General features: G+C 41.7%; 1 protein-coding gene across 7 annotated transcripts in view; it reads left to right on the top strand.

The window, feature by feature from the left end:
• SGSM2 (small G protein signaling modulator 2) overlaps nucleotides 1–23719 on the top strand; it is a 43409-nt gene that overhangs the window by 6071 nt on the left and 13619 nt on the right. For 3 of the 7 annotated variants that reach the window (XM_052688755.1, XM_052688750.1, XM_052688753.1), the window contains exons 3-12: nucleotides 10599–10761; nucleotides 12520–12681; nucleotides 14601–14668; nucleotides 15155–15300; nucleotides 15688–15822; nucleotides 17031–17155; nucleotides 17717–17784; nucleotides 19538–19701; nucleotides 20243–20372; nucleotides 21783–21917. In XM_052688755.1, the coding sequence (XP_052544715.1) occupies nucleotides 10599–10761; nucleotides 12520–12681; nucleotides 14601–14668; nucleotides 15155–15300; nucleotides 15688–15822; nucleotides 17031–17155; nucleotides 17717–17784; nucleotides 19538–19701; nucleotides 20243–20372; nucleotides 21783–21917 (1296 nt within the window). The remainder of the gene's footprint in view (nucleotides 1–10598; nucleotides 10762–12519; nucleotides 12682–14600; nucleotides 14669–15154; nucleotides 15301–15687; nucleotides 15823–17030; nucleotides 17156–17716; nucleotides 17785–19537; nucleotides 19702–20242; nucleotides 20373–21782; nucleotides 21918–23719) is intronic. The other 4 variants (XM_052688752.1, XM_052688754.1, XM_052688756.1 and 1 more) reach the window with 3 other exon arrangements.

The raw sequence follows: 23719 nt of genomic DNA, 5'->3' as shown, positions 1-23719 counted from the left end.
ACAAAATTCTGAGAATAGTAGCCTGCACTGAGTTCTGCATTTATGTTGTCATTATGTTTAGTATTCCCCTTTACTCTGCTGTGTTCTTACACAGAGGAAGGAGTAAATCAGGAAAATGGTCTGAGATTGGAGCGAGTGAAGAAACTTTCATTGTGTCCTTGCTGCAGACTGCCTGCTGAACCTGGATTGTTCCGAGTGAGCGTCAGTCCTCTGCCTTTGGGCTGAGCTGTTGATGTTAGGGCTGGTGGGGCAGCAGCTGTTTCTGCTTGGATCTGTTCATTAGGAATACTGCAAAATCATCTTAATAAGTATCTCTTCCTCCTGCTGTGACTTTGTTTGGGTTTGTGCTGAGAATTTGGCAGGGTCTGAAGAACTGATAACACTCTGTGTCTTATTACTACTCAGCAATCTTACCTATCCTAAGGAGATATTCTAAGCTGCATAGAGGTCGCTCCTTCGAACGCAGGACTTAATTATCTCTAAAACAGATCTAGGTGAAGCTGAAACTTCCACTATCACATCAACTAATTGAATGAAGAAGCTGTTTCCAGCCAATTTGGCAGCAGATAAACTGCTCCTGGCTGGGGTTCTCTTGTGCATGCAGTTCTCTGTCTTCTCCAATTTCTGTTTCGTGTGCTTTCAAGTTTTTTCCTTCTGTTTAAATTTAGATTGGCTCAGTATATGAGTCATTTTCAGTGAGTCTTCCTTATAAATATAGAGTTCTTGTGAATCATTTTACTCTCTGCAAGGCTGAGCTTAGCAAGAGTCTGTTAAATACATGATAGTTGATTTTTGATGCCTGCTTGCACTAAAAACTAAAAATTTCCTAGCTCTCTTAGATGCTAAATGGCTAAGGTACTGCTCGGTCTTAAGTAGTATCAACTGCTTTTCCCATGATCTTAAATGTGTGTTTGTTACAGTACATGGGGGTTTTAGTCCTTCTGTAGCAGATATGCCTTAGTCTGACAAGGTCAGCTGGGGAACAGATGACCTTCCACAGATTTTAATTTCCAGATCTTCTTTAATACATTTGGAGGCTGGGGCTCAGCCTGTGTCACTGGCAGAGTGAGCTAAGTGGGTAGTTTATTGCTCAGCTACTTGAAATATTCCTCTGTTACAGCAACCACTTGTATTTTGGCAAGAGGAAACCAACTGAGCTGCTGAGTAACCAACAGCCATATGTGATTTACAGCGTATGTGGAGATTTATGCAGACAGGTTTTGAGAGCCTTGCTCAAGCAGAATTCCCAATACCTATCAGAAGGGGAAAATGAACACAGCATCAGGATTTTAGGTAGTGGTTCTGTGGATAAGTGCATATTGAAATGGGCTTTGCAGGTGCTAGAACGAAGTGGAGCCTGCTTATGGATGGAATAATGAAGTGCTGTTATGTCCAACTGTTGTCAAGCCTGTTTCTTCTTAGTGATCTGGGGCTGAAATACTTGGTTAGAAATTGTGCATAAGCCTATGCATGAGACAACCAAACTTTGGAACCAGGAGAATGTGAATGGGTTCTTTGCAGGAAGGAGCCTGCTCCCTTTGGAGAAAGTTGCTGTGGAAGTTCTTGCCTGTTGCTGTGCATTCGTGTTTTGCTGAAGCTGTCAGCGACTGCCCTGTGTGAGAGAACAAAGCAGTACTTGCACTTTCCATCTCCCCATTTCCCCAGTTTACTCTATTTGTTAACAAGGACAGTGGGTTGCTCTAGGGTGGATTTCACCCATGCGGTGTTAATCAGGAGTATAATGAAAAGTATAATGAAATGATGCAGGCTGTGTTTAAATTTTTACATCTTTAGTGGACAGGCATTTCTGTTAGGATGTGGATGTTTTCAGCCCAGGTTATCTTGTGCTGTTGCCTTAGTAACAGTGGCTGACATCATGTTACAAACGGACCATGCCTTGTGTGTTCCTTGAGTGCTGTCCTCCTGCATCCTGCCTACCAACGAGCTCCCCTGCAGGTTCTGGGGGTGGTGGTGTTATCACCAGAAATACCTGTCCTTCCCAGCTTTTATGCTTCTGAGGAAAAAGGGAAGAAAAAGGAAGTTTTTCTTGTGAATATCTCTGTAGTTATCTGATGTGTTTTTACCAACAATCAGGGCTTTCTGGTTCAGCACGTTGCATTTCCTATGCTTGTCCACCAGCTGCATGAAGCTTCAAGTCTCGTTGTGTGTGGTTGCCCATCTTTGGGTCTAACAGTAATGCGATGCTGTAAGCAAAGAAATTAAAGTCTGTTTAAATCAACTTAACACAGCAAGCATAATGCCTTGATTGTGACCAAATCCAAAGACAGGCTCACCTGAATGTTGTTCTTGCAGTTGTCAAGGGTGTGTAGCTCATGTCTGGATCTCTCAGGACTGGTTTCTTCCATGAGGTCTCTTATGCTGTGTCCAGTCCAGATATGGTGTGGCTGCTCCAGGGAAATGCCAGGTCTGCCTGTGCAGGAGGGCAGGCCGGAGGTGAGGTGGGGGTGACAGCCAGCACCATTGCAGCTACATCACCTACTCGGCTGGTCAGTAAGGGGAGATTTATTTCCCTGTTCTCTGCTCCATTATCATTGTGTTTGTTTAATATACTTCATGTTTTGCTTGCGTACTGCATTTGCAGAGCTGTAATAACTTCCCCGGTTGCTCAAACACTGTGCTACGTTCGTATGTGTTATTTGCTGAAGGAGGAAAAGAAAATGATGTGTGTGGGGAGCCTTCTACTGGAAAAGGAACTTAAAGCACTCCGTGAACATGGTGCACGCTTGGTGCCTTATGAATGGGGTATGTAGCCAGAAATTATATTGCTTCTGTAATAATAGTAATTAAATGTAGCAGATGTGCCTTGCTTTTAAAGGTAAATTGATAAATATTCCAGCTGGAAACAAACTTTTCCCAGACAATATTTTCCTCAGTGAAGTTAGCAGTGAATTTTCTGCTTGTCAAAACTGTCAGTGGAAGACCAGGAAGCATTTGAACATGAGTGTGGCTGGTGACTCAAGGCCACGTATCTGGGGAGCTTCAGGGACAAGTAATGTCGGAGTGCAGGAGTGCCTGGTGGTGCTAGTTAGGAATCTAGGCTGCTGTCGTATGAAAGGGATAGCAGCAAAAATGAGGTTAGTTGTGGGATTGTTTTCTTCATTAGTTTTATGATGACTTGTTATCCCATTTTGCACAAAGCTAATTGTGTTTGAAAGAGAATATGTAATTAGGAACTAATGACTATTGTGATGTTGGAGCTTGTGTTCTGTTTTTTCTCATTCAAGACTTGAAATCTGAGCAGTTGTCAGAGTCACCAAAAGCCATGACTGCCAGCCCCAAGCAATGAAAAACCACGAGTCAGAAATATTTTCCTTCATGGCTCTAAATTACCAGACTAGATTACAGTTCATGACAGGAAAATAAAATCAACTGAGGAATAGAAATAGATTTAATATCCTGAGATTTTTATCCAGTGACACTTCAAGATGGTAAAGCTATCGGAAGAGTATCAAATATCCAGAGACATGCAGTAAAATCTTGGAAGGTGGCGATGTGTGAAACTCTTGTTTGTTTTTAAGATGCACAGCAAGCTGTTCCCAGGCTGGAGTCACACATTTGTAGTTGTTCTGGAAATCAGCCCTACTAGGAACAGATGCTCTTGCTTTTGTAGGAAAGTACCTAGAAGCTTCTGAATAGCACAGAAAAGTAAGAAATCTATTGTCACTCCTTTTTTTTCTTAGTTTGCAGAAGTGTATTTTACATAGAAACAGGTGTAAATAACCATTGTCCAAACAGATGTTTTATTGTTTTAATTATTTTGGCATGAACACTTTTAAAACGCAGTTAATCATTTATGTAAATGCAAGTCTGTTGTAAAAATGATAGTAATAGTAATAAAAATTGAGTCTGTGTTCCTATTCCTATTTGGAGACAAATGGAACAATTTAAGTGATGAGTAATACCTTGAAAGTAGTTTACAGAGATTCCACATCATTTCAGAAATGCATTAGCCCTAAGAGAGACTATCATAATTGACGGGAGGCAAATATTTTTTCACACAAATTTAAAAGCTTTTTGACTGTGCCCCGAAGTTGACCACTTTTAAGTAATGAGCAGAGTGTTAGAAGGAGGAGAAATAGAAGAGTGAATATTAGCTTTGCTGTGAAATCAGATTTTGAACTGCACGTGCTTTTAGAAGTGAAATACAATTTCTCGTGCTTTTTAGAGCACTCTGCTAAATGTGTTATGTTAGCTCTGGGCTATCAAATTAGAGTGCATCCAGTTATTTAGAGGAACCTCAGTTATTTTGATTCACCATAACAGTGTTTAATGGAAACACTTCCATTTTCTGAAGGGTCCTTGAAGCTTAGTGGTAAAGATTTTAAAGAGATGTGCCCACCGACTTCCATCCCTGATGTGTCCCAGCCAGGCCTGTCTTTAGAACTGAGGACTGTCCATTTAAATACCTTTTTATTCCCACACCACCTTCTGCAGGGACTTACTGTGAAAGTGATGTCTATGTTCTGTTTGAGTGGTAGAGCACAATGCAGGTAGTGAGTGTCTAGGTCAACTTAACTATTAAAATGCACCGCTGAGTGTGAGTGCTGAGTTCCAGCTAGCTGCTGCTTTTGCTGTGCTTCCAGGGAGGAAATGAAATAATTACCAGTATTGAAGAAACATCACCAGCAGCCAGGGCAGGTTACTAGGAAACCTGTGAGCTCTTTAATTCCAGAGGTTTATGTGCTTAACCTTCAAAATTATTGCAACCCTGAAAGGAAACAATTGCAGGTATTCTTACATCATTCATAACCCATACTATGATGTTTAAATCACAGCAGCAGATGGCTGAGGAAAATGTTACTTTCAAATGGCCCACTTGCTTTTGGTGCTTTTTTTTTTTTTTTTCTGGTGTCTAAGGGAATCTTTCAATCTCAGTTGCAGTGATTGCTGCAGACTTGGGTTTTGATGACTGATGTATTGAAGATCAGGTGAGGGAGGAGGGAGTTGGAGTTTGGCTGTAGCATGGCTCTTTCTTTGTTATCTTTGTCTGCTACCCCACGAGCCTGAGTGGATTTGTCCTGTGAAGTCTGGACAGTCTGTGATCCTTGGTGTTTGAAGACAGGATGTTAAATGGGGGTTGAGACTTAAGCACACTCTTGATATTCTGTTTTTCTCTCTTGTGTAAAATGCCCAAAGCAGCACTCTTTAGACAGAGGAGCGTGTTGGGATACATCCTCTACAGTCATTTACTTCCTGGGAAGAGTGCAGGTACAGAGTGCTTCTCGATGACATGGCATGCTGTAATTTGGTGATAAGTTTTGTTTCAAACTGGGCAGATCTGTGGCTACGTGGGTGCAGCAAGAGCATCTTACTGCTTCTTTGTCATCCTCCTCCTCTTACTTGTTCTTATTTTCTTCAAGCCTCATAAATCCTATTGCCTGTGCACAGTTTCCATGAAAACAAGGTATTTAACTAAGGAAAGTCTCACCTAAATTAATCCTGTAAGTAATCCTTCCACAGGCCTTCTTTTCTCTGCTTGCCACACTTCCAAACTCATCACTGGAGCTCTTTTATTTCATAGTCTGTTAATTCTTGTCAAGATCTTAATAAAGGGGGGAAAAAAAGGAAGTTGTTCATCTGACACTGCAAGACATCCTTGTTGAAATCATAAAAAGGTGACATTCTTTAAAACTTGTTGGAGACGGATTATTTTTTCTGTAAATCAGTAATATATCTGCACTTAATTAAATTCAGTGGTGGATACTGCAGGGGATGTTCCTTATAATTGGCTGGAGTTGATGAACTTCTAGATGGCTGCTGTCAGCTGAATGATGTAAGAGAATTATCTGAGCTGTGTAGATTTTCTTCCAAGCAGTGCTGCTCCTCCAGTGCGCCCATAATGGGGATCTGTTTCTCTTTTTCATGCATGTATTGTAGCTATGGTGCCAGTAGGGAGCACAGGCTTTCTGAGCATAGCATAGTTTTTACCTGTGTGCATGTGAACATAAATAAAGGCAAGTGTATGTGTGTACAGGCTGCACTACATGGAGCTTAAGGGATGTAATTGAGGTAGTTGTGTGATGTCTGCTGCAGAATCTGGGCACATTTGTGGATCTGTTGGCAAGGCTGCAATTACTTTGTGCAAATAATGTTGGCGGAAGAGTTCATCATGTTCATCAGTAACTGGTGTAGACCAAGGCCTTCTCTTCCAAAAAAGATATCTGACCTGGATTTCAAAACTGAAAGATATGGAGAATCCCCCTTTTCTGTGGATGCTTGTTCAGCATTCCTGCAGATAAAAATATGCACCTTACTTCTAGGATGAGGTAATCTCTTTTTAGTTTCCAGACTGCAGTTTGCTTTCAGGCAGAAGTGGCTCCTCAAATAGTTCGTATTTCCCTCTGCAGGGACATCTGAGTGTCACTGTTGTCTTTAAAAAGATTCTGAGGCTTGAAATGATTTTTTGCATGTTCATCAGTTTCTGCTGAAGATTCCTTTCTGTCTGAGCTTGGTTATGTGTGTGTGTGCAGGAGAGTGTGGATGTGAGTGATGCTGAGGAAGTGCCATGGGATGAGTGCCTGCCTCTGGGCATGCAGTAAGCAAAAAGGCCTGCATGCATCTTCCAGGCTGCTGACCTCTTTACCTAATGTGCTGTGAAGCTCTTGTGCAGCTTGCTGTGTCAGAGGGCTGCTCTGAGGAGGTGACATCTGTCCTGTCCCATATGTTGGAATAGGAACGCATCTGTTCAAAGATGTACTCCACTCCTTGAATGCTTCTCAGTTTAGCTGGATATAAGCCACTGTGTGTCTGAAACTTATTCAGATTAAGTCAGGTGTGAATTTCAAGTCAATTGGCTGTTGTGGAGTAATGCTCTTGTATAAAGGAGCCCTGTGTGAAAAGCTGAAGAAAGCAAGTACTGCTGGCCTCAGTCTGGTGGTGGAGGCGAAGGAGGTGATGTGCAGGTGAGACACGTTGTGGCTGGGACTGAAACCTAAACCTGGACCTCAGGGTGCTTTGCACATAAAACTGGATGTGGTGCATTAATCTCTTCTGGTGGTACACATAGCGTGAGGCAATCCAGGAGCTAACTCCAGCATGTCTGCCCTTGCAGATAACTGCTCTGCGTGTATTGCAGTCGGTTGGGTACTGATGCTATGCCAAGTCCTTGTGATGAGAAATGTCACAGTGGAATAATTAAATACTGGAGCTTCAGGGGCAGTCACTGTGGAAATTGCCCTCCATGGCAGCTGCAACATTTATTAGTAATTAAAGCTGTGCCTGCTATGCTTTTCACTAAATTTGCTTCATCAATATTTTATTGTTCTAAAGAAATAACAACAACAAAAAAATACAGTGAAGGTGGGAAGAGAGCCTGTTTCCTAAGCAACAGCAGTGCACTTGTTTGCAGTTATTTTTAAAGGCAGGTTGCTTCATTTAAGATCTGGTATCAGTTATTACTGCATTGCTTTAAGCATCTGGAAAGCTGCCTTTTTTTCATTTTCTTTATTTCTAATTGAAAGGCTGAGCAAAACAGCAGCTGAGTTAGGATTCTTTGTGATGATTGTGAGACAGGATCTTGGGCTGTGCTGTGAAGAGCATCCCCTGGTATCATCACTGTTGTTCCCATCCCACTCTGCCTGGCCTTGCACAACCCTGTGTGCAACCAAATGGTGCTCGCCCCCGCTCCTGCTTCTCTTTCAAATGCACAGATGCTCCCTCTTCCTCTAAGTAGAAACAGCCGTGCTTGCAGAGATGTCATCAGCTCTGGGCTCCAACTTGTAAGACTGCAGGCAAACAGGCATTGCCTCTGCCACCTACAGATGTCCTTTGATTGCAGCAGATGTTTGCCAATTTGAGCTGATTACTGAGAGGTCAGGCAGGGATGTGCCTGTGTCTCCTGGCCCTTCTTTCATGGAATGGTGCTCTCTTTGGCTTTTGCTTGTGGTATGGGTGAAAAAGCAAGGTAGTTCTGAGGCAGTGGTCTTCTCTGAGTATTTGGTTGTTGCTTCTCTTGGACTAGTGCTCCTTTGGGATCAGCCTCAGCCCTCCTGCAAGCAGCAGTAAGTGGTGCCAGGACAGTTATTGCACAGTAGTTTGGGGCCAGCTGTGGTAGTGCCCTAATTATGGAGAAGTTATTGGTGTTCCCTACTTTGGGATGTGATTTGTGTCCCAGTATGCATTTATACAGTGCTTGATGCAGTGAGACCTTAGAGAAATAAAGTAAAAACTACTTTTAGAAAATGTAGGATATTCTGTTCTTCCAACTGTTGGTGCAGTTTGAAGTGAAACTGGAGGGTAATAACCAATGGAGGGATCACAGGAGAAGGTGGATCCCCATTTCTTCAGATAGATAGTATTAAAGTGTACAAATACCTTGTACCACTCAGTGAGGTTTTATTTGGACTGCAGTGATTTGGAAGCAGCATAGATAGGTCAATATTTCCTTTGTGTACTTTCTAGTTCAATAGAAACTTTGTCTATTTGTCCTGGGGATAAAGGAGGTGTGGATTTGAATAGCAGAAGCATTGATACTGAAGGTATCGGTTGAGTACTGTGAATGTTTGAATGCTTTTATTTATTGAGAGAGTCCAGCAACAAAACAAGAGAAAAAAACCCAACAAGTCCTTCATTATCAGTAAGTACATGAGACATGCTATTTCATTTGCACAAGCTGCCCTGCTTGCCATGGGCTTGCAGATCTCCTGGGTTCCCCGCTCGCTGGAGGATGGCTGCATGTGTGTGGGGTTTTCCTGTGTTTGAGTTGTCCCTGTTGTTCAGCTGTTGAAGCTGATCACAGCACAGTGCATCACAATCCTCTGGATTTGACATGCCTAGCAGCAGCATTTATGTGACGTGTCTCACATTAGACAGTGCTGAGGTAGTACCCATCTCTTGTACTTGCAGGTGAAACGGAAGATTCTGTTGAGTCTTTCCCATGTAGGAGATGCAGCGGGGGAATATGTGAAATTTTTTCTGAAGAATTTTCAGTTTAATTAAATTTAGCAATGGCTAAGATGGAGGAGTAGAGAGTATGTTGATTTCTGTTTTACCGAGAATCAATTCAGGGTGCATAGTTAGAAGATTTGATTTTGCTAAATCAAGTTACTTGGATCCTGATTTATTAAAAAAAAAAATTAGATGAACAATCTAAAGCCACATGAGCAATCTGAGCCATCAGTATTTAATTCTACTGGCTGTTCCACTGGGAAATTAGGGATTTTCATGGAAAGTTTACCTTTTGTCAGATTTTATCCAATATTGCTTAGCTTAAAGACATACCTGCCTTCCCAGTTGAAAGCAGAATAGTTGTTATCCCACAACATGTTTCCCATTTCTTTTCTAGTGCTGTTTTCCACACTTGAAAAGCAAATGGCTATATTTTCAGAACACACACTGGGTTAATTTCTGTAATAAAGATATGTTAGTGGGAAGCCAATTAGAGATTTCTTTTTTCCAGAATGTTAATGTACAAAATGTGAAGTTATGAAACCTCAAAAATGCTTCTCTTATTTTTATTTTTTTTAATTCATTCAGCAGGTAGTTATTCAGTCTTGCAAAGCAAAGAAATAGGAGAGCAGTGCTAGAAATTAAGGAAGCATTGTAATAACTTCATACAGACGCATCCCGTGATCCTTCGGCTGCTGCAACAGCTTCTAGATTAGCTAAATGCAGGAGATGTGTCCATATGCTGTTAAGTCTTGCCTAGGAGTCAGGGTGGGTTTCAGGGGCTCAGCAGAGAGAACAGTCTTTTTTAGACACAGGCTTTTGGTTAGCATGGGATCAGAGACCATTAAGTACCGTTAGTCTTCAGGAAATGCTCAGCACCTGAAGGTGCAACAAAATGCTGCCTTCTGTCAAAATTAGCTGCCAGATCTTGAAAGAGATGTGATGTATATCAGAGCAGATGGACTGTTCATTACTCGTAACACAAATTTCACTTGGCCATTCTATCTGCAGTTTATTACAGAATAAGCTGCTGGCATTGAAGCGAGAAGAGCATTGCTCAGGTGTGGAACACAGGCTCTTCTATAAGGGCTGGCAGGCCTCTGGGTTTCAGTGAGAGTGCACGCCTTGCAGATGTCATTTAGTTGGGGTTTTTCCTCCTTGTGAATGAATTGATCTGTTCCTCGTGTCTTTTGTGGACGATGTTGACTGGACAACTCATCTGCAGTGAAGTTTCAAAAGCTTGTAGATGGGAAGCTTTTTTTTGTTTGTTTCTTTGGTTGTTTGGTGGTGTTTGGTTTTTTTGTTTTGTTTTGTTTTTTTTTTTAAATTAATATGTCATTTTCTTTTATTTTTCCTGCTGCAGTTTAAATGAGACCAGGTTAGGTTTCTTGGCAGGCTGAAATGAATTGAATTGGTTCTGCCATGAGGATTTCATTGGAGTTTTTGCATTTGGTTTCATCTTCAGTAGAGTCTGGAATTCTTTCACTGTCAGTAGCTTACAAGGTGCTTGTGATTGCAGATTATTTGCATACTTGCATTATCTGATTTTGAGATCTAGTTTGTCTTTCTTTCTGCAGCTCTCTGTTCTCGTGTCTCTACGCCTGTCCGGTTTGTGTTAGCAGATAGCACTCACCAAGAGAAGGCTGAAGGACAGGAGTGCCCGTGAACGTATCTCCTTCCCTTTCTTGCAGGTGTTGTGGAAGCATGTCTCCTGCACATGCTGAAACGCAGGGCTGCTGGCTTCCTGCGAACCGACAAGGTAGCTGCACTGTTCACCAAAGTTGGCAAGACATACGGAGTTGCAGGAGACATATGCAAGAAAGTGCAGGAGCTGCAGCAGCAGGTGGAGAGCAGGTGAGGATGATGTCTGTTTACTAGCAAAATTCACACAGTATTTATGAAGAGGATACGGAGATCACTTGGTAAACACAGAGGGCTTTTTCTTGGCCAAATTTGCAGAAGCTTTGAATCTTGAGTGTCAAGTAAGACAGATGTTTTAGTTTCATCAAGCTGACAGCAGAAGGACAGAAGTTAGGAAGAGAGCCTTTAGTGTTCAGCTTCTTACAGTGCAGAGGATTAAAATGTCTAATCCATGCAAAGCAACAAAAGTTACTGAGAGAGTGCTCACAGTCTGGGTATGGTGGACCACCAAAGAAGTGAAGGGAGCGTTATCAGTATGCAAATGTATTTTGGACACCTGTAATTGAAAGGTTAAGAAGTGAACTTTCACCATGTCGGAGTATCCAACTTAAATAAAAATGTATTCTGCTGGGAATTTTCTTCGAAATTGTATTTCTACCACTTGAAGCTATGCAATAACGACAGAAAGCATAGCACACTGGGGTCTCCAAAGAACAGTCCCATCCTGCTCCTGCATCAAAACACCATCCTCACAGCATGCCTGAGGCAGTGTGCAACTGACCCCCTGCTGGTTGGAGTCAAATGGTTTGTTGGGCAGCAAGTAAACTCCACAGAATGGAATGGCTCAGAGACCACCTTGTTGGCTAGTCCCTGCACTGGTGTTTACATCTGCACTTGGGAAGTGAATCTGCTTTGTCTAATCAGCTCGCCATCCTGTCGCTCACTAAAGCACAGCATTTTAAGCACCCCATTTCTGCACTGGCCTTTCTGAAGCACTGGCTAATATTATAGGAAGAACCAGGGAATAATGGCTGTAAGCAAGCTACCAGCTGGCTTTGGATGCTCATTTGCTTTAGTTCTGGTTTCTCAGTTTGATGTTGCTTATCTTTGAGTTGTCTTGCTGTCTTTCTGTAGGAAGTAAGAGAGAGGATCTCCCTGCCAAGGCTCCAGCACAGTTGGTGCTGTAGCTGCACGTGGTGCTTCACAGAGAATAAAAAGATGGGCCTGTGTCCAAGGACTGCCTGACAGTGGTGTGGCAGGAGCTCTGTAGAACTGCTCTGCCTCTGTTAATCTCAAACCCCACTCCATGCTTCTGGTCTCAGTAGGAATATTTCGCGCTGAAACAGCTCTGTGCCCTTTGGGATCATGGCTAGCTTGAGTTTGATGGTAGAATCTGAAGGCAAGAATCTATTTTTTTATTTTAGCATCCTCTATGTAGCTTTCCCAAATAAGTATGAAGATTTATTTGATAAGAAGCTAAATTCTGTTAATCAAATGCAACTTACTTTATGTTGCGCTTGGCATTTTGTTATGTTTTCATTTTTTTGACAGCTGCAGTCTGCTATAGATTTGCTGCCTGCTCACTTCAGCCTATATAGCATGTGGAAGTTCAAATGTTGGGATTTTTCTAAAGCACCAAAAGCAAAAGATATTTTTGCTGATGGACTTCCTCACCCAATGTACCTATTACAGGCCTGCTTGGGGCTATATTTAGGGATTGCTTGGTATCTGATTTTAGTCCAAAAACTGAAGTGTCCTAAACCACTCATTACAACTGTGATTTTCAAAAAATCCGTGACTGAAATCCTGAAACCAGAGGTGGTGAGTGCTGACGTAGCTGGTATACAGATCTGCATTTGTCAGACACGTGCTGTGTTTTCCAGCACCTCTCTGAGTAGATTTGTCTCTGGAAGGATTCCAGTGAGAAGAGGCTGTGAACTTTGGCAACTTTTATCTTATGTCCTTTTTCAGGAAAAATCAGCCAAACATGCAGGAACCCCTCAAGAGGCAGGGATCAACCACAAACAAAACGCCTGTACTGACTCCTCAGGCCATCAGACATATATGGGTTCGGACAGCACTGATTGAGAAAGTGCTCGACAAGATTGTGCAGTATATTGTTGATAACTGCAGGTAAAACAAGAATCAAAAGTGTGGATGTTTGTTGAAAGTATTTTCTATCCTCTGTATTGGTGCATCTGCTGATACTTGAATACTTTCAAGGTGTTTTTATTTTTTATTTTTTACTTCCACATGATTCACCATATATGACAAAGAGAATTTGATCACAGTTGTTCCATGTTCTGTGGATATTCACCCTACTGGCTTCTCCATCCGTGCTAGTGAGTTAGGGCCACGTCCTTAAATGTAAGTGATTTTTGAGCCTCAATTGCAGTGAATAAAGCATATTGCTTATGCATTTTTATGACAAATGTATGTCACAACACTCCATGTGTAAGTCCTTCAGCTCTTCTGATCTTGAGGAAGATGATTTGGAGTTTGAGCCCCATCTAGCGGGAGAGACAGCAGAGGATAGTGACATTTTGAGAAATTTAGGTGTTTGGATTTTTGGGCTATGTGTTTTAAAGTTAGCCTTGCTGCTGTGGTGGGAATACTTTTGGTCACTGCAAGAACTGCTCTTTGTAGTAGTCCATTGTTCTTGACAGTGTTTCAAGAACATTCCTCACAGATAAACAATATATTTTAAGAATGTGTGAATCTCCTGGTCTCTGTGGAAAACTGGCAGCATTGCTTGCAGAGAATTGTTATTTGTCTCTATATTGCATTAGTGTCTAAAGCCTCAAATCAATGTGCTGGGTAAACAGATCTAGCAAAAGGCAAGCTCCTTCCTCTTCAGCTCAGTGTCAAGAATAGATGAGGCAGAATGTTCATACTGAGAGGAAGTGACTTACTTGAGATTATGTGGCTGATGTATGGAAGAATATGGATCAGAAGTAGGGATGGCGGTAATGTTATTAAATATAAAAATTTGGAGGGTATTTTAATTGAACTGATTGTTCTAGACTTCCTTTATGCTCTATGGAGATCTAGTCAATGTTATTGACTGCGTTTAGGAAATTAATACTAAAGCAAGTGTCTAAAATAGGCCAAATTAATTTCCTTATAACTTCCTTGCAATATAATTCAATGCACTTAAAGAATAGTTAGAGAATAATGTTGATTGAAAAGACTTTCAGGATTACCAAATCCAACCATCAGTATGACCTACCAAGTTTCATCATTAAACCATGTCCCTTAGAACCTTAGTTTAGGACATGCCATGTAGTAAAAGTCTTCTAAATACTTGCAGACCTAGTGCAACAATTCTTTGGAGATCAGTATGTGAGCCAGTCAAGCTGTATTACAACTTTTAGAGGAGATGCATGCATCAGCAAGTAGCAACTGCTCTTTCTCTACCTGTCTAGTTCAGGGAAGGATGGGTTTTGGATCCCTTTGGTCCCATTTCTGGTGGTTTAGGTAGATGGTTTGCTTATCTGCCCATTGTGTGAGAATGTGTGTTTGATAATCACAGCTAAATTCTGTTGTTGGAATTTTTTTTTTTTTTTGCTTTAGAACTGTGACTAAAATCAAGCTTGGAAAATGTGTTCTGATTCAGTATGTGTGCAGCACTATGGATGCTCAGCCTAGATTCCATTTTCAGTCTTGGTAAAGCTCTTAGAACTCTAAACTCTAAAAGCTTCCCTTTTGTATAGGTAATTTAATTGTTTAAATTCACTCTTGAAATGAGCATTTTGCCTCAGTTTTTATTTTTTATTACGTTGACCTTATAGATGACTTCAGTAGTTCTGCTTTCTGCCCGCGCACAGTCAGTGTCCACTGGACTCCAAGGCGGCTCGCACCAAATATTGAAGAAATTGTTGTCAGTTTAACAAGGAAAGCAGCATATCCAGCTTCTCTGTTGTTATCCATCTTGCTTTATTTGGCTTATTTTCTGATAAGCAGAAACATGATAGTTTTAAAGCCAATTAAGTAATACTATTGGTATAGTAACAGCCAGTGTTTTTAACTGGACTCTAATCTTTTATTCCTAGTAAATATTATGAAAAAGAAGCTTTACTAGCAGATCCTGTGTGTGGCCCAATACTTGCCTCTCTTCTAGGTGAGTTCTTGCAAAGTTACTTCTTATCCTAAAGAAAATAAGTTGCTTCTTAAACCATTTTATATTATAACTGTACAAAAGGTGATTCTTATCTCTAGCACATGGTTTGACTAACTGTAATAGAGCAATAGAGGAGATGGTGTTTGTTGCATTCAAGAGCAGTAGAACCAGTACTGTTGATTGTTGGTTAAATCAGAGGACAGAATGGAAATGGCTTTTTATGGAACGCTTGCAAGCTTGCTTGCTTCTGTGGCAGGGTATTGTGTACTAAAGGAACATTTTCATGCAGCCGTTAATAACAGGACCTGATATGTTATTGTACATAGTATCTATATAGTGGGCTGGCTGATCCTGTAGGATCATTAAGTGATAATTAATAATTCATCTGTTTTAGAAGGAAATCCCACTTTCAGTACTAGGCTGGCAGTGTAAGATTCAGTAGATTTGCAGGCAGACTCATGTTTCTGTCCTGGGCTCTTTTCTTAGTTGGACCATGTGCACTGGAGTACACCAAGCTGAAAACAGCTGATCACTACTGGACAGACCCTTCAGCAGATGAACTTGTTCAGCGACACCGGATTCATGGAGTCCATGGCCGCCAAGATTCGCCTTCAAAGCGTCCAGCACTAGGAGTAGGTATTTTCTGCGCAGCTGTTTCAGAGTTATAAGGCACAAATCGACAGTAAAAATATCCCAGAAGGAAGATATGTGAATTTAAAACAATCCTTCTTTTTTTCTTCTGTAATGGGCCAATGTCCATTTGGGCCCAAATATACTGTTAAGAAAAGTTTGAGATCCAGGACTAAATTATATGGCCTTTAACGTGAGTTATTTGACCAGATAATTCACAAGAAATGAGCTGTCTTGGCCAGGGATGAGGAACAGCCTGCATAATTTCTGCAAGGTTTCTTGGCTCCAGAAATTCCAGCCCAGAAACTGCTCTGAATGGAGCTGTCAGTAGAGCCATTCCCATCCTGCCTGATCTGCCTTGACTGTTTCTGTGTGTGTGTATTTGCTAGATCCGGAAACGACATTCAAGTGGCAGCACATCAGAAGATCGCTTTGCTGCTTCAGCAAGAGAGTATGTGGAATCTTTGCACCAGAATTCCAGAACACATCTCCTATATGGAAAAAACAATGTCTTAGTCCAGCCCGTAAGTACGCTGATTTTGGGGCCAGTACACACAGCTGCTGCGTATCTGCGACTTCAGAAGTTGGGGAGCAGTGACTTTCCATGTGTGGTCACAGAGATTGTAAGGGACCAGTTCTGTAAGATCAAGGGACCTGATGGGATTCACTTCAAACTACAGAGGGAATTAGCAGATGTTATATCTGGACTCCAACTGTTTACCAAAAGTCACGGGAGTCAGGAAAAGTTCCTGCTGACTGGAAGCTACCCAGTGTTATACTCATCTACAAGGAGGGCCCAAGAGGAGGACCTGGAAAACTACAGACCTCTTGGTTTAACTTCAGTCCCTGGAGAAGTTATGGAGATTTTCCTGGGGGACACTGAAAGCAATTAAAGAACAAAAAAATCATAGTTGATTTGGAAGATTAAGTTGCATTAAATAAGCAGCTTGAAAGGATTTGGTGAATGGGGGTTTTTGTCTTTATATAAGTGAATTCAGACTTGAAGCTTAGTAAGCTTTAAAGATACTTTGGAGGATTGACTGTCACAATAACCTATCCAGTGCAGCAAACCCAGATATGAAGTCTAGATCTCTGTGGTCCTCATTTCATAATGGAAGGAGAAACAGAATGAGCTGTGCATTTATGAGAGCCTAAGGTTGTGTCTTGTCTGCAAGGAAAGCATTTTGCAAAGGTGAAGGGAGCTGAACTGAAACGGAAACTTCTGTCATCTGGCAACTAGAGAAACAAAGGATATGTATGCAGTGATGCCAAATTTTCCATCTTTCTCTACTATTTTTATATGTGATTCGGTATGATCATTGTTACTGAATTTGTGAAGTTGACTTCATTATCACTGACAAAAAGATATAAATATCATAATGTAGTATCCATTGAGAACAAAGCTGATAGTTCAGTTCTTGTCTCTAAGGCGGATACTTCAGTGCTCCATCACTGTGTCATGCTAAATCTTATTTCTTGCGTTCACTCAGAAAAATGTTTGTTGCACTCAAGATTTAAATGCATGGATGACAGAGTCGTGAAGGATTTGGATGTTGAAGTGTAATTAGGCCAAATGAAAATAGTCTGACATGTACAGAATGTGGTCAAACTTAGTGGGCTGAGGGTTGGAATTAAAATCTCAGAATTGTGGAGGGGTGAACAAACAAGAGGAGAAGAAGAAAAAGCTGTGTGTGCACTTGAATCATCTTTTTCTGTTTATTTCTGCAAACAGAAGGATGATTTGGAGGCGATTCCTGGATATCTCTCACTTCACCAGTCAGCAGACAGTTTGACGTTAAAATGGACTCCAAATCAGCTAATGAATGGAACCCTTGGAGATTCAGAGCTGGAGAAAAGGTAGTCACTGCGTTCAGAAAAAGACTGGAAGCATTTGTGGTGTTTATTTCTTTGCATATTGACAGTAATGGCATAAGTATAACAAAATGGATTTAATTGAAGGGCTTCAGAACAGCCCTCTACTGTTGCTTTTGATACTAAGTTGTAGAGGTTGTTCTCAGAAAGGTTCAGAGCTGTTTCTAGTGTTTAATCTGTAAGCCTGAGCCCCAGCAATAATGTGTGCAAGACAAAAGTGAACTTGCTGCCCTGAAACCCAGCTACAAGCCTACCATAAAGTCTGTGCCCTGTGTGTTTTAATGTTAACCAGAACATTGTTCTGACCTGGGGAGGTGGGAGTGGGAAGGGGGCCAAAAACAGGCCATTCTGAAAAGGCTGGTGCCAGGTGTACCTTCTATGGAGTACTAGTTCTTTGGTTTTTTTACTTGACTGTTGATTTACCTCAGCTGGTCACATTTAGCAGCAGTTTTTAACTCAGCAAATTCTCTTTATTGCATGCTTGGAACTGCAAGCACTCCTGAATGCAGAAAAAAAATTGTCTTGCACTTTTTCCTTTTCTCTTAGCGTTTACTGGGACTACGCGTTAATCGTGCCGCTCAGCCAGATCGTCTGCATCCACTGCCATCAACAACGTAAGCATAAAGCTTCTCGTGGGGGTACCCTCAAAGCCCCTGCCTGCCAGATTAATGTTAATGCTGCTAATGCTGCTACCATTTTATATGGTGCTTGTTAGGGATTTAATGCAAAAGGAGGCAGACCATTTTTCTTCTTCAGATGTCTTCAGTGAAAACCTGGTAAGATCTTCTCTGCCTAACAGTGCTCCAGTTGTCACTTGCTTTCTTTGTTGTTTTTTCTATGCCCTTTGTTTTTTTCTGAGTCATCTGTGCAGAACAGTACTTCTGGGAAACTGTCAGCACCAGTTATTAAATGTAGATGTGTTGGTTCTGTGAGCATGAGCCTCGATCCATGGACTGTTACAAAATGACAGGGGGAAAAAAGCAACTTCTGTCAGTGGGATTGTCAGCCTCAGTAGAAATGGAGTGCTTGTAACACCAAGCCACCAGCTGCCCATAGACTAGCCCATCCTGCTCGTTTTAGAGGGAGGGGGCTGAAGAAAAGTCTTCCATTGCTTTCCTTACTATGAACTTTAAGTCAAAATCACAGAGCAAAGAATGAAAATACAGAAGTTTTATTTGGACTCAGATTTGAATTGTGTGTGAACTAAAGGACCTTTAGAACTAAAAGCCTATTTTAAAAGACAGTTTGTATATACTGCTTTAAAATACATGAAAGCCACTTGGATGATCACTTTCCCTCCGTGCCATTAACACAACTAGTTAAACCATACCAGCCCAGGCATATGGGTGTTAAAACCTGGAGTCCTAGCTAGAGGACAATTGCAACTCTTGCTGAGGTCTGTTTGCCTCATTTGAATGACCCTTTCCAGAACACTTTGTGCCTGCCCAGGATCAGATGCCTCAGATGGCTGATCAGATGCCTCACTGCTTTGCAGCAGTTTCTTAGAGAAGAGGGAATCAGGTGGCAGACATGAAATACAACATCCTTTGGTTTTGTTCATTGAGAAGGCTGTTTCAGTAACAGGTGTCAGGTGTATACACAACATGATTTTTGTTGTTTGCATAAGATGACAGACACTTGGTGGTCCTGCCACAGCACCTACCTACCAGACTGGAACTTGCACTGCCATGCTATGGAACACCTCCTGCTCTTGAGACATCTCCCCTTTACCAGGTGCCTCTAGATGCCATAGAGGGAGAAATATCAGAGGTAAAAGTTTCAAAAGCACTCTGCTGAGTTATGTTCCTCATTCATTGTATTTTGGAAAATGAAATTAAGAATCTAATTCACTTATGTGCTTTTGAAAATTGAACACAAAATTCAGATAATTACACTTGAAAGAATACCCAGAGGATCATCATAGAATCATAGAATGCCCAGGGTAGGTTTCATTATTTGTGATAAGTTTATAGTGACAATGAAATAGATGAGAAGAATTTACAACAGCAAATATGACTTGCTAATTCTCACGACAAAAAAGCTTGTTATATACATTAGGCTAATTTTCATTCTAAATTATGCGTATTTTGTCAGCTTATGCCCATGTCCAGATACTTACTTATTCTTTTATTATTTATTTTACTAATGTTCAGAATCACTTTAATGATTCTGCATGAGGCCCATCCCAGTTTGTTGTATCCTGGACTTCTTTAGGTCGAAAGGACTGAGCCCACCTATGTTATACTGTGACTTAGAAGTTTACTTATCTACTTAGAGGTGGTCATAAATAAAACTTACTTAGAAGGTAAGAGCAGCAAATAGAGATTATGATGTAACAGTGTGGACTCCCCTTGTCCTCCTTTGCAGCAGAAAGCAGATGGACGTTAGTCTTGGTGAGTCAGGATGGAACTCAGAGACCTCCGCTGCACTTCCCTCAGGGAGGTCACCTCCTTGCATTTCTTTCCTGTCTGGAAAATGGTCTTCTGCCTCATGGTCAGCTGGAACCACCACTTTGGTCCCAACAGGGCAAGGTACTGCCTTTTCTGATTAGCTGCTTGTGGTAGGGCTGATCTTATAGTCTGTGTGCAACAGCACCCTGCCCCACAGAGTCCAGGCATTACTATAAAGCAGATGGAAATCAAAGTGGAAGGCAAAAAAACTCTATTTAGTCCAGTTTCATTTGCGTTAAGATTGTCCTTAAAGTTTGTTTATACCTTCATTCTACATTGAGCATTGAACTGGAATCTGCTGTCTCATTAAAATATGAAAGGTCAGTATTAGTTGCAGGCTATAGGGACTGAGTCTCTGATGGTCTGGGATATACTTGCTGTCAGGGACTGAAAAAGCTGGTGCTCACCTTCTATGGGTTGCAAGAAAAAGTTGTGTTTTAAGCACAGAGAAAAGCTGCATTTAATACTCATAAAGCCACCTTCTGTCTGTGATTCTAGTGTTTTTTTCTGCCAACATAGAAAGCTTAGTTGTAAGACTTCAGATGCCAGAGATCCAAGGTAGTTTGTTGCTCTGTTAGCATTTGGTAGCTGAATTAACATATGAGATCATTATTTTCTCTAGGGTAAGGTATTTCCAAAGCTTCGAAAACGGAACAGCAACAAATCAGTGGACTTGGAGGAAATGCCAGCTGAAGACACTTCCACAGACTATGTGTTCAGAATTATCTACCCAGGACACAAGCATGATAACAGTAAGTGCCTTTGTTCTGCTTTGTTTAAAAACAAAAAAAAAAAACAGCCACAGCTAAGAAAACCTGTTTAGGGGGCAGGGAGTGGTAATGGGAAAATCTACCACAAAGTTGTACTGACTGATAACCGTGATCTTACAGGTACAGCAGACTGTAGGTCTCCTTAACAAAGTTAAACTTGTTTTCTTCAAGGAAATGGACTGGAGGTGGGAAATGTAACATTTACTCTGTGTTTTGCAGAGGAAGTTTTCAAAATACTCCCCTGGGCTTGCAAACTGAGACCAAAATGTTGTTTTACTATCTAGGAGAATTTTTGGTTTTGAAGTGAGGATATTTTAATTGGCCATGCTGCTTGCTCATAATGTTTCTATTAGAAAAAAAATAAAACAAAGCAAAAACACCATAAAATCATCTTAAAATACTCCAAAGAATTCCCTGGGCTGAGTTTACCTGGCTTGGAAGCAAGAACTTAACAGTAGATAAATAAATGCCCTTCTGAGGAAACAATGAATTCCCAAGCACCAAACCACCTCATGTCATCAGTGAATACAAATTCCTTACATGCGAGAAGGCATTTGAGCTAGTTCTGTAACAGCTCTCACTCCTCTTAGCACAAAAAAAAAAAAAAAAGCCAATTTCCCAGGAAGAAAAAACCCTAAAATTTTACAAGGAATTTAGATTTACTGTTTATACTGGGACTTACTGCAGCTAAGAAAGCAGAAGTCTCAACTGTGAACCCTCCTCACCCTCTGGGACTGAACCAGAATGGTAATCATGCTTTATTAGGGTTTCTGACTTGACACAGGTAAGTTTGTGTGCTCACACACTAGCAAAAGCATCTTCTTCCTTTGCCTCAATCAAGGGGATTGCAGATTCTGTGGGCACGTTCAGCACAGACCTGCCTGTTGAGTGCAGGACAGAGCTAGCTCCTGCCACAGGTTTCTGTGGAGGTAAGCCTGTACCCTGCACGTTTGCAGTGCTGGATGGAGCTGGGAGCAGACTGTGTCCTGCCCAGATGCATCTGGCATGGGTATCAGAGTGGAAAAGAGGAGGCCATAGCATAGATGTGGTACGGTGGAGGGGAGCTAGCTGGAGCCTTGAATTCCCATGGAGTTTTGCTAAAGAGCATAGTTGCCTACTGCAGGCTGGCACTGGGACCTTCCTCCACTGCCATGATCTGACTTATGTGCACTGGGAACAGCCTGTGCACAATCAGAAGCTAGCCTGTGTTTGGTGGAGCATGCTATTTTTCTGTAAGAACTTCATTTTTCATACCCACTCACACAGGAGCTTGTGCCCTCAAGGAGGGCAGGATTCAAACCCTTTGTCTTTGCTGAACTTGTCCTTTTGAGCTTTCCCGCAGAATCAAGTTCTCTCTTCTTATGCTCCTCTTTCACTATTTTCTTTGAGCAGTAACTATTAACTACCACCACTTAGCTGCCAGCCGCTCTGCCTCTGTTGACGATGATGAGGAGGAGGAAGATAAGCTGCACGCAATGCTATCAATGATCTGCTCTCGGAACCTCACAGCTCCTAATAGGATGAAAGGTTTTTATCCTCCTCCCTCTGTGTCCCAGAGCTCTATTGCAGCTCGTTCCACTGATGCATACAACAGTGTTGGCATTATTACCGGGCAAAACATTTCACTCGGTGCCTTGAGATCTAGAGATTAAGTTGTCTCTGCAGAGAGGCTGTGAATGTGCTCAGAACCTATGGGAAGTGGAAACAGCAGCATCTTCCCTCTGGTATGAGCATTTGTGCTGCAGAACAAACCGATCTTTTTTTCCAGAGGCTTCTTGCCCTGCCTTCATAAAAGCTGGATGCTAGAGCATGTTCTCACGGGAGGAGGGATCATTACTCACGTACAGTATCACAAACTGGGGAGGGCAGCCTCATACACAGGATCAGAGAGACACCATTACAGTAGTATGGCTTGTGCTGGGCCGAGTCAGAAATGGAGAGTGCCTCTGCAGACAGAATAAGGAGAACAGAAGTGTAGGGAGTTACAGTGTGAGCCCCAGGATGGTACAAGCGTGGATAATTCTGCAAGGTATAGAAGCATGCAGAGGAAATTGGAGATGGGTGCTTTCTTGTGGTCGTATGGTTTCATTCCATTTCTTCCATTTGTAGGCTAGGTGCTTTCAGGTGATCAGCTGCAAGACTCTGCCCTCCAAAACTTTGTCATCTCATTCTTTTCCTAAAGCTGTTTGTAAGACCTATTATGTTGACATTCACAAGAAGTGTAGCATTAACAAGCATCCAGGATGTAGTACTGTGGTTCTGGAGACTTAAAAAGCCCTTGCTTCTTCAAAGGAGGGAGCTGTATAGTGTATGAAATCCATTCCCAAGGCCAAAGGCCTCCCACATAGCTACAATTCTAAAGCTTGTAGTTGTTCAAATGTCATCCAGGCCCGTCCACTAGTTCATGTGAAATCCTTTCCCTCCTCTAGGCTTACCAGTTCTGCACAGCTTCAATGCCACCAGACTTTTGGCCTCTTGAGTGTGCATGCCAAATCTGGCATGCTCCTGTTACAATCAGAACAAAAGCTTCTACCTCTTGCTGTTAACTGGAATTTATCAGCAAGAACAGAAAGTTCTCTTATCAGGCTGTGAAGTAGCTGTCAGAAGTTGGACAAATGCAGAAGTAGGAAGGAGAGCAACTGTTTGCAAATTTGATTCTTTTCTATATTTTTCATTCACTGTTAGCATGTTTGGTTTTTTTTCTGGTGTTTGTTCCCGCACAAAACCACAGTATATCTGGAGTCAAGATAAGGCACGCTGTTAAACAGCAATGAGTTTAGTTCTAAATGATTGCCCTGGTGTGATGGAACCACCTTTAGGAGACTGTAACTGCTTGCATCTGTACAGTGTTTACGTTTTGGTTAGCTAGGATATGTGTAGGCAGAGAGATTCTCTTGGTATGCTACCCCATGTGTATCCCAAGAGAGTAACCCTTAGCAGCCAGTAAAGCCCAGCCCAAGTTAACAGAGATTTCTCGGCAGGCATGGGTGGGAAGAAACTCCAAAATACATTGTTCCCCTGTTTCAGAAAGTTCCTCTGTATCTTAATTGATCACTTCTGGATGTTAGTGATGACAGGAAGGAAGAAGGTCTGACACTGCCACGTCCACTGATAAGAGGCCAATGCTGTGACCTAAAACGTAAGGAGCACAATTTAGTCTTTAGGCAATTTTAAGTCATCCTACTCGAATGGCTGTCAGATAACTGCTTTTTTTTGTTTTTAATCTTAAGGGTATAGCTAGGATTGTGTCTGCTATTTGAGTAGTGACTCTTGCTGAAATAGACTGGAATGACTGTTGTCTGTCCAGCAAGATCCCTTTTAAATAATGA

This window comes from Tympanuchus pallidicinctus, unplaced genomic scaffold (assembly GCF_026119805.1).
Source record: "Tympanuchus pallidicinctus isolate F22 unplaced genomic scaffold, pur_lepc_1.0 scaffold24, whole genome shotgun sequence".
In the NCBI taxonomy this organism is placed as follows: Eukaryota; Metazoa; Chordata; class Aves; order Galliformes; family Phasianidae; genus Tympanuchus; species Tympanuchus pallidicinctus.
Note: the sequence above shows the minus strand (reverse complement) of the source record. Positions and strands in the feature narration are given on the sequence as shown.